Here is a 13,063-nt window from a genome sequence, read left to right as displayed (position 1 = left end):
CTGCCCAGGGAGGTGGTGGAGTCACCATCACTGGAGGTGTTTAGGAAGAGACTTGATGAGGTGCTTGGTGCCATGGGTTAGTTGATTAGATGGTGTTGGGTGAGGGACTCAATGATCTCAAAGGTCTCTTCCAACCTGGTTAATTCTATTCTATTCTATTCTATTCTATTCTATTCTATTCTATTCTATTCTATTCTATTCTATTCTATTCTATTCTATTCTATTCTATTCTATTCTATTCTATTCCATTCCATTCCATTCCATTCCATTCCATTCTATTCCATTCTATTCCATTCCATTCCATTCCATTCTATAGAATAAGCAATAAAAAAAGTTGAGTGATTGGTTAAACCTCTGCCACGTTCTAGCTGGAGAAGCAGAGAGGAAACACAGGTCACTTGGGGAATTGTGTCTGTTTAAAATGCCTCCCTTTTTGGATATTTATGTGCTTGTATGATCATAGAGTCTCAGAATCAATAAGGTTGGAAAAGTCCTCAGAGATCATCAAGTCCAACCTGTCACCCAACACCTCATAACTAACTAAACCATGGCACCAAGTGCTATGTCCAATCCCCTCTTAAACACCTCCAGGGATGGTGACTCCACCACCTCCCTGGGCAGCACATTCCAATGGCCACCAACTCTCTCTGTGAAGAACTTCCTCCTCATGCTGCTGTGTTTGGGGTGGAGTGCATTCTAGAAATGTCTCATCTTGGCATGTTAAGCAAATTTGCTGAAGCTGTTCCTTCCTTTGATAACACTTGATCACATCACCCTGTGTTTACCTCGTGGGAGAAGTAACCTGCAGAATTTTGTAGCAGAATTGCATTTAGAAGTCTCCAGGAGAGAGACTTTTGGGTCCATGGTGGAAAGTCCTGGTCACAAAGGACCTGTCTGCAGGAGGCTGGCAGCACTGCTCATGGAGCTGCTCATTGGTGCACAAGGTGGAAAGTTCAGAAAAATTTCCAACACAAAGAGAGTCTGAGGAGTAGTTTACTGCCTCTGTAGCCAGTTTTGTTTTGAGTTCACTGTGTAATGTGAGGGGAGGAGAGTCTTCCCACAGAAGATATGTACATGATGTACGAAAATAGACCGACTACGCGCAAGAAGGTGCAAGAAAGGAACATGCTGCAAGGAACTGAAGGGCAGGGGAACAACACAGGAGTGAAAGAACATAGCAGTCAAAGTGCACAAGAGTGAAAGAACATAGGAGTGAAAGTGCACAGGAGTGAAAGAACATAGCAGTCAAAGAGCACAGGAGTGAAAGAACATAGGAGTGAAAGTGCACAGGAGTGAAAGAACATAGCAGTCAAAGTGCACAGGAGTGAAAGAACATAGCAGTCAAAGAGCACAGGAGTGAAAGAATGTAGCAGTCAAAGAGCACAGGAGTGAAAGAACATAGCAGTCAAAGTGCACAGGAGTGAAAGAGCACAGGAGTGAAAGAGCACAGGAGTGAAAGAACATAGCAGTCAAAGAGCATAGGAGTGAAAGAGCACAGGAGTGAAAGAACATAGCAGTCAAAGAGCACAGGAGTGAAAGAGCACAGGAGTGAAAGAACAGCAGTCAAAGAGCACAGGAGTGAAAGAGCACAGGAGTGAAAGAACATAGCAGTCAAAGAGCACAGGAGTGAAAGAGCACAGGAGTGAAAGAACATAGCAGTCAAAGAGCACAGGAGTGAAAGAGCACAGGAGTGAAAGAACATAGCAGTCAAAGAGCACAGGAGTGAAAGAGCACAGGAGTGAAAGAACATAGCAGTCAAAGAGCACAGGAGTGAAAGAGCACAGGAGTGAAAGAGCACAGGAGTGAAAGAACATAGCAGTCAAAGAGCACAGGAGTGAAAGAGCACAGGAGTGAAAGAACATAGCAGTCAAAGAGCACAGGAGTGAAAGAACATAGCAGTCAAAGAGCACAGGAGTGAAAGAGCACAGGAGTGAAAGAGCACAGGAGTGAAAGAACATAGCAGTCAAAGAGCACAGGAGTGAAAGAGCACAGGAGTGAAAGAACATAGCAGTCAAAGTGCACAGGAGTGAAAGAACATAGGAGTGAAAGTGCACAGGAGTGAAAGAACATAGCAGTCAAAAAGAGCACAGGAGTGAAAGAACATAGCAGTCAAAGAGCACAGGAGTGAAAGAGCACAGGAGTGAAAGAGCACAGATTTGACAGTTTCTTTCAACTGATGACTACATCCAAAAATGAAAATAGAGAAAAAAAGGGGAGAAATGAAAGCACAAGCAAGAATGCCAGATACAAAGCTGGTTTCTACTCCAAGACCTTCATGCTTCACTGTGCATATTGGGTTTTCACGTGCTGGATTGGGAGGAGCAGGAGACACGAAGCGCAAGTCAGCTTCAAAAGAAGTTTCAAAACCAAACTTATTTTCAGTTTCAAAAGAGGTAGTGGTGTGCCCCAAGGATCAGTGCTGGGCCCCTTGCTCTTTAACATCTTTATTGATGATCTGGATGAGGGCATTGAGTCCATCATCAGCAAATTTGCTGATGACACCAAATTGGGGGCAGGAGCTGATCTGTTAGAGGGTAGAGAGGCTCTGCAGAGGGACCTGGACAGGCTGGACAGATGGGCAGAGTCCAACGGCATGAGATTTAACGCATCCAAGTGCCAGGTTCTGCACATTGGCCACAGCAACCCCAGGCAGTGCTACAGGCTGGGGTCAGAGTGGCTGGAGAGCAGCCAAGCAGAGAGGGACCTGGGGGTACTGGTTGGCAGGTGGCCGAACATGAGCCAGCAGTGTGCCCAGGTGGCCAGGAACAGTGTGGCCAGCAGGAGCAGGGAGGTCATTCCGCCCCTGTACACTGCACAGGTTAGGCCACACCTTGAGTACTGTGTCCAGTTCTGGGCCCCTCAGTTTAAGAAAGATGTTGAGTTGCTGGAAGGTGTCCAGAGAAAGGCAACAAGGCTGGGGAGAGGCCTTGAGCACAGCCCTGTGAGGAGAGGCTGAGGGAGCTGGGGTTGCTTAGCCTGGAGAAGAGGAGGCTCAGGGGTGACCTTATTGCTCTCTCCAACTCCCTGAAGGGAGGTTGTACCCAGGTGAGGGTTGGTCTCTTCTCCCAGGCAGCCAGCACCAGAACAAGAGGACACAGTCTCAAGCTGTGCCAGGGGAGGTTCAGGCTGGATGTTAGGAGGAAGTTCTACACACAGAGAGAGATTTGCCATTGGTGGTGGAGTCACCAGCGCTGGAGGTGTTCAGGAGGAGACTTGACAGGGTGCTTGGTTGCATGGTTCAGTTGATTAGATGGTGTTGGATGATAGGTTGGACATGATGATCTTGAAGATCTCTTCCAACCTGGTCTATTCTATTCTATTCTAATCTAAGTTGCACAGGGTTTCTGGCAATGGCTCTCGAAAGCAGAGTGAGTGAATCTGACTCTTTTTTTCCATAAACATCAGGCTTAAGAATTCTTCAGAGAAAGAATCTTCCTGCAGTCAGCCAAGTGGGAACTGCCTCATGACTTTTCTCAGACTGGTTTGAGTCAAACCAAAGCAGTCATGAATAAGGCCAGTGAAATGCCTGTACCCGTACGGCTTCTTCTCCTTTCAGTGACTGCAGAGATAGTAGATATGGGTTTGAGTGGGACTACTGACATAATTTCCATTAATCAACTTCTCCATTTTTTGTCTCTGACATCCACAGTATTCATAAATGTGAGTCATGGGAACACTTCTAGAAATGGCTGGCAAGGTCTCAAAAGGCAGGAAATACACCCTGCACTGTGCTTGCCTTTTTTAGGAGGGGAAAACGGTTACCTCCCTGTGGGCTGACCCCACAGAATCCTGGGTATAAGGGAGAATTTTTGAGCCCTAGGTCTTCAAACCACACCCATCTCATGCATCATCTCTGGCAGCATGAAAATGTCTCGCTTCCCAAGCTGGATGCAGCCAGCATGCAGCCAGAAAACCTGCACACCCATACCTACAAGTGTCTGAGTCGGAGCACAGTGCTCATGCACTGCTCACGGCCCTGAGGAGGGCAGTTTGCTTTGCACCATGTGCCAGCAGCAGGCCATACACTGAAGCAAAGTCTAACTTTCCTGTCTAACCAAGGCCCTTTGGCTGCTAAACTGTTGTGGGACATAACCAGAATTGCAATGGCCTGCAGACAGGAATGAGAATAGAGCACAGAAGTTGTGTGGAATACAGCAAAGAAATGGTGCAAGTAGCCAACATAGGAACTGTGTAATTCTCCTCAGGCTTTTGGGCTGTGGCTCCAAAGATTTTCATTTGCTACTTAAAGTCACCTTGAAAAAAAAAGTAAGTGGAATTGAAGCTGCTTGCAAGCACTGCAGTTTTAGTGGCCTGGTTCATTTTAGCACCAGAGCTGGTAGAACTAGCTAATGGTTGGACTTGATAATCCTAAAGGTCTTTTCCAAGCAAAATGATTCCATGATTCAGCAACTCTCCATGCAGCAGCTTGCATAACACAAGCAGCTTGTCACACTTAGTGACCTCCCTGTGAAGGGAATGTGGGTGTACACCGCTCTCATGGGATTCTTCTTCATGCAGCCCAACCACCTTCTCCTGGAAGACAGCAGCCAGGAAACCATGCAGGATCTTTGAGACTTCTGGCCTCACAGCTCCCAGTCCAACCCATGAAGAATGGCAGTGAGCATTACCTGGTGGTTTTGCCAGGGTTTATTTCTCTCACTCACTCTTATTTTAGGTTGGTCTCTTCTCCCAGGCAGCCAGCACCAGAACAAGAGGACACAGTCTCAAGCTGCACCAGGGGAAGTTTAGGCTGGATGTTAGGAAGAAGTTCTTCCCAGAAAGAGAGATTGCCCATTGGAATGTGCTGCCCAGGGAGGTGGTGGAATCGCCATCACTGGAGGTGTTCAGGAGGAGACTTGATGGGGTGCTTGGTGCCATGGGTTAGTTGATTAGGTGGTGCTGGATGATAGGTTGAACACGATGATCTTGAAGGTCTCTTCCAACCTGATCTATTCTATTCTATTCTATTCTATTCTATTCTGAGTTCTGGTTTTGGTCTTTGCTGCTGTGAGACAGTCATTGCTAACCATGCAGCACACACTCTCCACTCAGGTTTCCAGTTGCTAAATTGCTTTGATTCATCCTCTTCAACACCTGCACTGAATCAGAAAACAGGGCTATTCGTTTTTTCCCCTTCATGTTAACATGACAGGAAGCAAAATTTCTTATCCACAGGAGGGAAGTACAACTGTGGAGAAGGAATTTCTGTGGGTTTTAGTGGCTTGGCACACTCAATTTTACTTGACAACCAGTTGTGTGGTAATAACACTTGGGCCCAGCCAAGGAGGAAAAGGCCTTGATGAAAGTTCACAATGTAGTAAGGCACCTAGAGCAGAGGGACTCAGAGTATCACAGTATCACACAGTATCAGTATCACAGTATCACCCAGGTTGGAAAGGACCTCGAGGATCATCGAGTCCAACCTGACACCGCAGACCCCATGACTAGACCATGGCACCAAGTGCCACGTCCAATCTCCCCTTGAACGCCTCCAGGGTCGATGACTCAACCACCTCCCTGGGTAACCCATTCCAATGCCGAATGACTCGCTCGGTGAAGAACTTCCTCCTCACCTCGAGTCTGAACCTCCCCTGGCGCAGCTTGAGACTGTGTCCCCTTGTTCTGGTGCTGGTTGCCTGGGAGAAGAGGCCAACTCCCTCCTGGCTACAACCACCCTTCAGGTAGTTGTAGAGGGCAATAAGGTCACCCCTGAGCCTCCTCTTCTCCAGGCTAAACAATCCCAGCTCCCTCAGCCTCTCCTCATAGGGCTTGTGTTCAAGGCCTCTCACCAGCCTTGTTGCCCTTCTCTGGACACGCTCAAGTGTCTCAATGTCCTTCTTAAACTGAGGAGCCCAGAACTGGACACAGTACTCAAGGTGCGGCCTAACCAGAGCAGAGTACAGGGGCACTATGACCTCCCTGCTCCTGCTGGCCACACTATTCCTAATGCAGGCCAGAATGCTATTGGCCCTCCTGGCCACCTGAGCACACTGCTGGCTCATATTCAGGTGGCTGTCGATCAGCACACCCAGGTCCCTCTCTGTCTGGGAGCTCTCCAGCCACTCCGACCCCAGCCTATAGCTCTGCATGGGATTGCCATAGCCAAAGTGCAGCACTCGGCACTTGGACTTGTTGAAAGCCATCCCATTGGACTCTGCCCATCTTTCCAGTCGGTCGAGGTCCCTCTGCAGAGCCTTTCTACCCTCTAATTGACTAACATCTGCATCATCATGTCAGAATCATGTCAGCTGGAAAGGACCTTTAAGATGACCAAGTCCAACCATTTCCTAACTCTACCAAGTCTGGTGCTAAACCATGTTCCTCAGCATCACATTTCTGTGTCTTTCAAACACCTCCAGGGATTGGATTCAACCACCTCCCTGGGGATCCTGTTCCAGTCTTTGAGAACCCTTTCAGTGAAGAAATTTCTTTTCACAGCCAAGCTAAACCTCCCCTGGTGCAACTTGAGGCTATTTCCTCCCATCCTGTCACTTGTGACTAGGGAGAAGAGAGCAGTACCCACCTCATTCCAACCTCTTTTCAGGGAGCTGTAGAGAGGAAGATGGTCTCCTGTAGCCTCCTTTTCTCCAGACTAAATAACTCTAATTCCCTCCACCACTCCTCAAATGACCTATTCTCCAGACCCTTCACCAACTTCAATGCCATTCTCTGCTCCCACTCAGGTACCTCAATGTCTTGCTTGCAGTGAGAGCCCCCAAACTGAACCAAGTACTCAAGGGCCTGCTGGTCACTCTCTTCCTGATACAGGTCAGGATGCTAGTGGCCATCTTGGCCATCTGGGCACGTGCTGCCTCTGTCTACAACAATGGATTCTACACAAACTCTCCCTTCTCTACTGCTACAACAGGTGAATCACAAAGGAAATTATCATAGAATGATAAAATCAATAAGGTTGGAAAAGACCTCAAAGTCCAACCTATCACCCAACACATTATGACTACTAAACCATGGCTTAAAGTGAGGGGCCCAGAACTGGACACAGGACTCAAGGTGTGGCCTAACCAGTGCTGAGTACAGGGCTCCTGCTGGTCACACTATTCCTGGTACAGGCCAGGATGCCATTGGCCTTCTTGGCCAGCTGGGCACACTGCTGGCTCATGTTCACCCTACTATCAACCAGCACCCCCAGGTCCCTCTCTGCCTGGCTGCTCTCAGCCACTCTGACCCCAGCCTGTAGCACTGCATGGGGTTGTTGTGGCCAATGTGTAGAACCTGGCACTTGGATGTGTTCAGTCTCATGCCATTGGACTCTGCCCATCTGTCCAGCCTGTCAAGGTCCCTCTGCAGAGCTCTCCAACCCTCTAACAGATCAACTCCTGCCCCCAGCTTGCTGTCATCTGCAAATTTACTGATGATGGACTCAATGCTCTCATCCAGATCATAAATAAAGATATTAAAGAGGTTGGAGCCCAGCACTGATCCTTGGGGCACACCACTGGTGCCTGTCTGCCACCTGGCTGTGGTACCATTCACCACCACTCTCTGGGCTCAGCCCTGTTCTGTGGCATTTAGGCTTCTTTCTCTCCTTCTCTAAGAAAAAGCAGGAGGTATCTAGTCTGGAAAAAGGTCATTTGTTGTTCTGTAGGTTAGAGCACATTCACATAAAACATGGCAGCAGACTGAGGGGAATTCTGTATTAAAGAGAAGAAGAGGCCCTTGCTCTCAGAGACCCAAGAATGCTTGCCTACAATAAAACACAAAAAAATGGGAAGCCATCAGGAAGCTGCACTATCAGTCAGAACAGTGGACAGCAATCCCACTGCTTTAATGTAGTCAGAGAGCTTAAGTGGGTTTGCATCTGTTCCAGCAAAAGGATTCTTTGGAGCTGTTTCATAGCAGCGAGTGAAGGACCTCGGCAGAGCTAGTGCGGAGGCTTCTCCCACAGATATGGAACAGGCACAGGAACATCACAGCAGTGCTGCTGAAATGCAAGCCAATAACTACAGGCTAGGGAGGGGCAAGTGCCATTCTCACTGATGCATGGGAATGACATTTGGCTGCTGACCAGGATTTCAGACCCTTATAGCACGTGAACTCAAGCAGCCATGGGAGTGTTTTGCTTACAGGATCACCGAATCATAGAACTGTTGAGGTTGGACCTTTGAGATCATAGAATCAATAAGGTTGGAAAAGACCTCAGAGATCATCAAGTCCACCCTGTCACCCAACACCTCAGGACTAACTAAACCACATCCAATCCCTTTTTGAATACCTCCAGTGATGGGCACTCCACCACCTCCCTGGGCAGTACATTCCAAAGACCAACAACTCTTTCTGGGAAGGACTTCCTCCTCACCTCCAGCCTAAACCTCCCAAGGCACAGCTTCAGGCTGTGTCCTCTTGTTCTGGTGCTGGTTGTCTGGGAGAAGAGACCAACAAGAGACCAACCTCTTCCTGGCTACAACCTCCCTTCAGGTAGTTGTAGAGAGCAAGAAGGTCTCCCCTGAGCCTCCTCTTCTCCAGGCTAAGCAACCCCAGCTCCCTCAGCCTCTCCTCACAGGGCTGTGCTCGAGGCCTCTCCCCAGCCTCGTTGCCCTCACCAGGTCACAGCCTTTTTTGTCTAAACTGATAGCAGTATTTCTTGACCATGGATCCTGTCCTCTTTTGCCTCTCAGTTATTTTTTACTGTTGTGAAGGTATATTCCTGTTACAAAACTAAAGGTCACACACTTCATTGCTTCTGGTAGCTGATGTCATCATGCTGTCTCCCCCTCCTCCTCCTTCTGTGTCACTCTCTCCTCCCCCTCTACTTTCAATTCCTTCATCTTCTTCCCCATGCTGCCAGGCTGCTCATTCCTGTTTCCTCCACACCAGGCATTCTGGGTGCTGATCTTGTCCTCTGCACCCCAGGGGCTCTGTATTTCTTCCATGGCATGTCCTGTCTGCTGTAATCTTGCACCATGTGCCCTTCTCTCTAAACCCCAGCATGCTGCTCCTTGTCAAGGGCTGTGAAGCACACAGAAGGCCTTGCACCAGTCCACGGTGAGATTCATTTTCTCAGTAACCTCTCTCTTGCTAAAGCTCCTTGCTTCACCACTTCTTTGAGTGTACTGGAGGAGATACTGGAGTGTTTGAAACCTCTGACATATTTCTCTCATTCTTCCTTCTTACAGCATCATGAAGGTCTGCACAGTCTTCCCTTGTGCTATGATTCTTCTCTCAGGTAAAAAGCACATTTTTAGTTGCACAAAATGCTTTGACTCTTTGTGTCCTGCTGATGTTGATTCTTTCTCATCCACTGAGGAACTAATTGCTTAGTGATTAATAATTGTTGCTGTTGCACAGCCAAGGCAATGCAGCCTGTGTAGTGCAAATCCAACCTGTGTGCAGGGGCTCTCTAAAACACACAGTAAGTGCTTTCTCTCTTCAACTTTGTCTCTTCACAGAACGCTTATTTTATGTTGCTGTTAAGTTTCCAGTTTAAATCTGTCTTTAAAATGTGTGTATATCACCTCTGTATGCCACAGAGCAGAGCAGGATTAAACTGAAAGCTGACAGTTTGATAGAGAACAGCAGGGGTTTTGGGGCAGCTGTGGAGATCGTTTTGCAGTCTACTGCTCCGAAGGAGTAGTCAAAACTTTGTGCCAGGAGAGAGGCTATAAATCTGCCCCTCCTTTTGAGCACAGCAGAGGCATTTGTGTTTTCTGGCACAGAGGAGGTCTGCATTGCTCATTCCAAGGCAAGACTCTCCTCCTAAGTCCATTGCCATCTGTAACAATGGCTATAGGCAGCAGAAAAATCATCCCCTGCGTAACACAGCTCACGGTTGCTTTGCATGACATAATGGTGGTTGCTGACTATTGCTGTTAGCAAGATGATAGAATCATAGAATCATTTGGATTGGAAAAGACAGGGTGACAATCACTGCCCTGGCTCTGTTTGCCACACTGCTCCTGATACAGGCCAGGATGCCTCCTTGTCAGTCACAGCCAGGTCTTTCTTTGCTGGGCAGCTTTCCAGCCCCTCTGCCCCAAGCCTGCAGCATTCATGGGGTTGTTGTGACTCTAGTGTAGCACCCAGCACTTGGCCTTGCTGAATCTTGTGCAAGTGGGCTCAGCCAATTGATCCAGCCTGTCCAAGACCCTGTCTAGAGCCTTCCTACCCTGCAGCAGATCACCACTCCCACCCTGAGAGCACATTCCACCCCATCACCCAGCTCGCTGATAAAGACGTTAAAGAGAACTGGCCACGATACTGCCTGAGCCCTGGGCAGCACCATTTGTGACTGGAGCAGCAACAGAACAGTTAGGTTTGACATTTACTCTGTCATTAAACCCTAGATTAATTACAGAACAGTGTGCACTTGGTTGTTCTGTTCCACTGCAATGCTGTGTTATTTCACTGGGACAATGAGCTCAATGTTTACAACAGGGATCGTGCAGTACCTCCTTTGTGGCAGAGCTTCACAACACTCTGGACACAACATGCAAGAATGGTTTGGAAGTTTTACCTTGGAAAAGAAAATACAGGAAGAAAATTAAGAAGGAGTTTTATGACCTGGCCTACACAATAGAAAGTGTCAAGTTGAGGAACTGTGTCTCCTGTCACACACAGTGGAACAGTTTGTGTCTAAATGCTGTAATTTTCATAGCTACTGTTGTTAGGTGTTGCTTACCCACAGAACAGTGTGAATTTCTTCTAGGAACACATTCTCCAGGAAGTTCCCTCTTCCATTCTACTTTGCAATGAAGGAATTAGGCTCTGACAGAAAAATCACTGCACAGAATACACACTGCAGAATTAACCAGGTTGGAAAAGACCTTTGAGATCATTGAGTCCAATCTATCACCCAACACCATCTGATCAACTAAACCATGGCACCAAGTGCCTCAGCCAGGCTCTTCCTAAACACCTCCAGGGATGGTGACTCCACCACCTCCCTGGGCAGCACATTCCAAAGGACAATCTCTCTTTCTGGGAAGAATTTCTTCCTAACATCCAGCCTAAACCTCCCCTGGCACAGCCTGAGACTGTGTCCCCTTCTTCTGGTGCTGCTTGCCTGGGAGAAGAGACCAACCCTCACCTGGCTACAACCTCCCTTCAGGCAGTTGGAGACAGCAGGAAGGTCTCCCCTGAGCCTCCTCTTCTCCAGGCTAAGCAACCCCAGCTCCCTCAGCCTCTCCTCACAGGGCTGTGTTCCAAATCCTTCCCCAGCTTTGTTGTCCTTCTCTGGACACCTTCCAGCATCTCAACATCTTTCCTAAACTGAGGGGTCCAGAACTGGACACAGGACTCAAGGTGTGACCTAACCAGTGCTGAGTACAGGGGCAGAATGACTTCCCTGCTCCTGCTGGCCACACTCTTCCTGATGCAGGCCAGGATGCCATTGGCCTTCTTGGCCACCTGGGCACACTGCAGGCTCATGTTCAGCCAGCTGTCAACCAGCACCCCCAGGTCCCTCTCTGCCTGGCTGCTCTCAGCCACTCTGACCCCAGCCTGTAGCTTTCCAATACAGCAGATAGGATGAGTGGTAGTGGCTTAAAACTAGAAGCAGCTTGATTTAGATCAGAAATCAGGAGGCAATTCTTCCTCCAGGAGGGTGCTGAGGCACTGGAACAGGTTGCCCAGAGAAGTTATGTGGGCTCCAAGCCGGGAAGTGTTCAAAGCCAGGATGGATGGGGTCTTGAGCAACCTGTCTATGAGAAGGTGTCTCTGCCCATGGCAAGGGGTTGGGACTGGATGGTCTTCAAGGTCCATTCCAACCCACACATTCTGTGATTCTTTGCGGCTGGTGGAAACCTTCATTTCTTCTCTCTCTTTGTCTCAGGTATTGCTGCCAACGTGCATCACATGAAGTCATTTCTCAACCACACAGCCTTCCTGCCCTGCTCTTTTCCAAACCCTCAGAACACTGACCTGCAGGATTTGAGAATTTTTTGGCAGAAAGGGGCTGAAGTTGTGAATGAAGTATACCATGGCCAGGAAAAGCTTGACAACCTCCACCCTAAATACATCAATCGCACCAAGATGGACACGGGGAGATGGACCTTGCAGTTGTTGAACGCAGGGATTGTGGATGAGGGAGAGTACACCTGCATTGTGCAGCACACAGAGAAAGGAGCACCAAAGCTCATACACAAGTATGAGTGCCTCCTGCACATCATTGGTAAGAAATCTCTTCTGTTTTCTGCTCTGGGGAGGGGGCTGAGGGAGTTCTCTGCCGACTTCTTCAGTCCAGCAATGCAATGCACTGTCCCCAGGCCAAAGAAGATGCACCTGCCCTGGAACAGACCTTCTGAAACATAGCATGGCATGGCATGGCATAGCAGAGCAGAGCAGAGCAGAGCATGGCATAGCGTGGCATGGCAAGGCATGGAATGGAATGGAATGGAATGAAATAGAAGAATGGAATGGAATGGAATGGAATGGAATGGAATGGAATAGAATAGAATAGAATAGAATAGAATAGAATAGAATAGAATAGAATAGAATAGAATAGAATAGAATAGACCAGGTTGGAAAAGACCTTCAAGATCATCAAGTCCAACCTATCACCCAACAGCATCTAATCAACTAAACCATGGCACCAAGTGCCTCATCCAGTCTCTTCTTAAACACCTCCAGGGATGGTGACTCCACCACCTCCCTGGGCAGCACATTCCAATGGCCAATCTCTCTTGCTGGGAAGAATTTCTTCCTAACATCCAGCCTAAGCCTCCCCTGGTACAGCTTGAGACTTTGTCCTCTTGGTCTGGTGCTGGTGCCTGGGAGAAGAGACCACCCCCACCTGGCTACAACCTCCCTTCAGGTAGCTGTAGAATGCAATGAGGTCTCCCCTGAGCCTCCTCTTCTCCAGGCTAAGCAACCCCAGCTCCCTCAGCCTCTCCTCACAGGGCTGTGCTTCAGGCCCCTCCCCAGCTTTGTTGCCCTTCTCTGGACACCTTCCAGCAACTCAACATCTTTCCTAAACTGAGGGGCCCAGAACTGGACACAGGACTCAAGGTGTGGCCTAACCAGTGCTGGGTAAAGATGGATAAGTGCATTCTCAATAGAAAGTGTTCAAGACATTCATCAACAACCTGGATGAGGGCACCGAGTGCAC

At 48.4% G+C, this 13,063-nt stretch overlaps 1 protein-coding gene across 1 annotated transcript; it reads left to right on the top strand.

Moving 5' to 3' along the window:
• Positions 1 to 3,504: 3,504 nt before the first annotated feature.
• Positions 3,505 to 12,127, top strand: LOC137456989 (uncharacterized; the record flags this gene model as incomplete). The annotated part of the gene is made up of 7 exons (XM_068168688.1): positions 3,505 to 3,534; positions 3,861 to 3,942; positions 4,474 to 4,617; positions 6,707 to 6,868; positions 8,947 to 9,008; positions 9,133 to 9,184; positions 11,789 to 12,127. Coding segments are annotated over exons 1-7 (871 nt in total), but the record flags the coding sequence as incomplete, so codon positions are not given.
• Positions 12,128 to 13,063: the final 936 nt, after the last annotated feature.

The sequence above is a fragment of the Melanerpes formicivorus genome, unplaced genomic scaffold, assembly GCF_026170545.1.
Source record: "Melanerpes formicivorus ecotype bairdi unplaced genomic scaffold, bMelFor1.0.p_v2 SCAF_154, whole genome shotgun sequence".
NCBI lineage: Eukaryota > Metazoa > Chordata > Aves > Piciformes > Picidae > Melanerpes > Melanerpes formicivorus.
The sequence above is the reverse complement of the archived record's forward strand: the minus strand, read 5'-3'. Positions and strand labels throughout refer to the sequence as shown.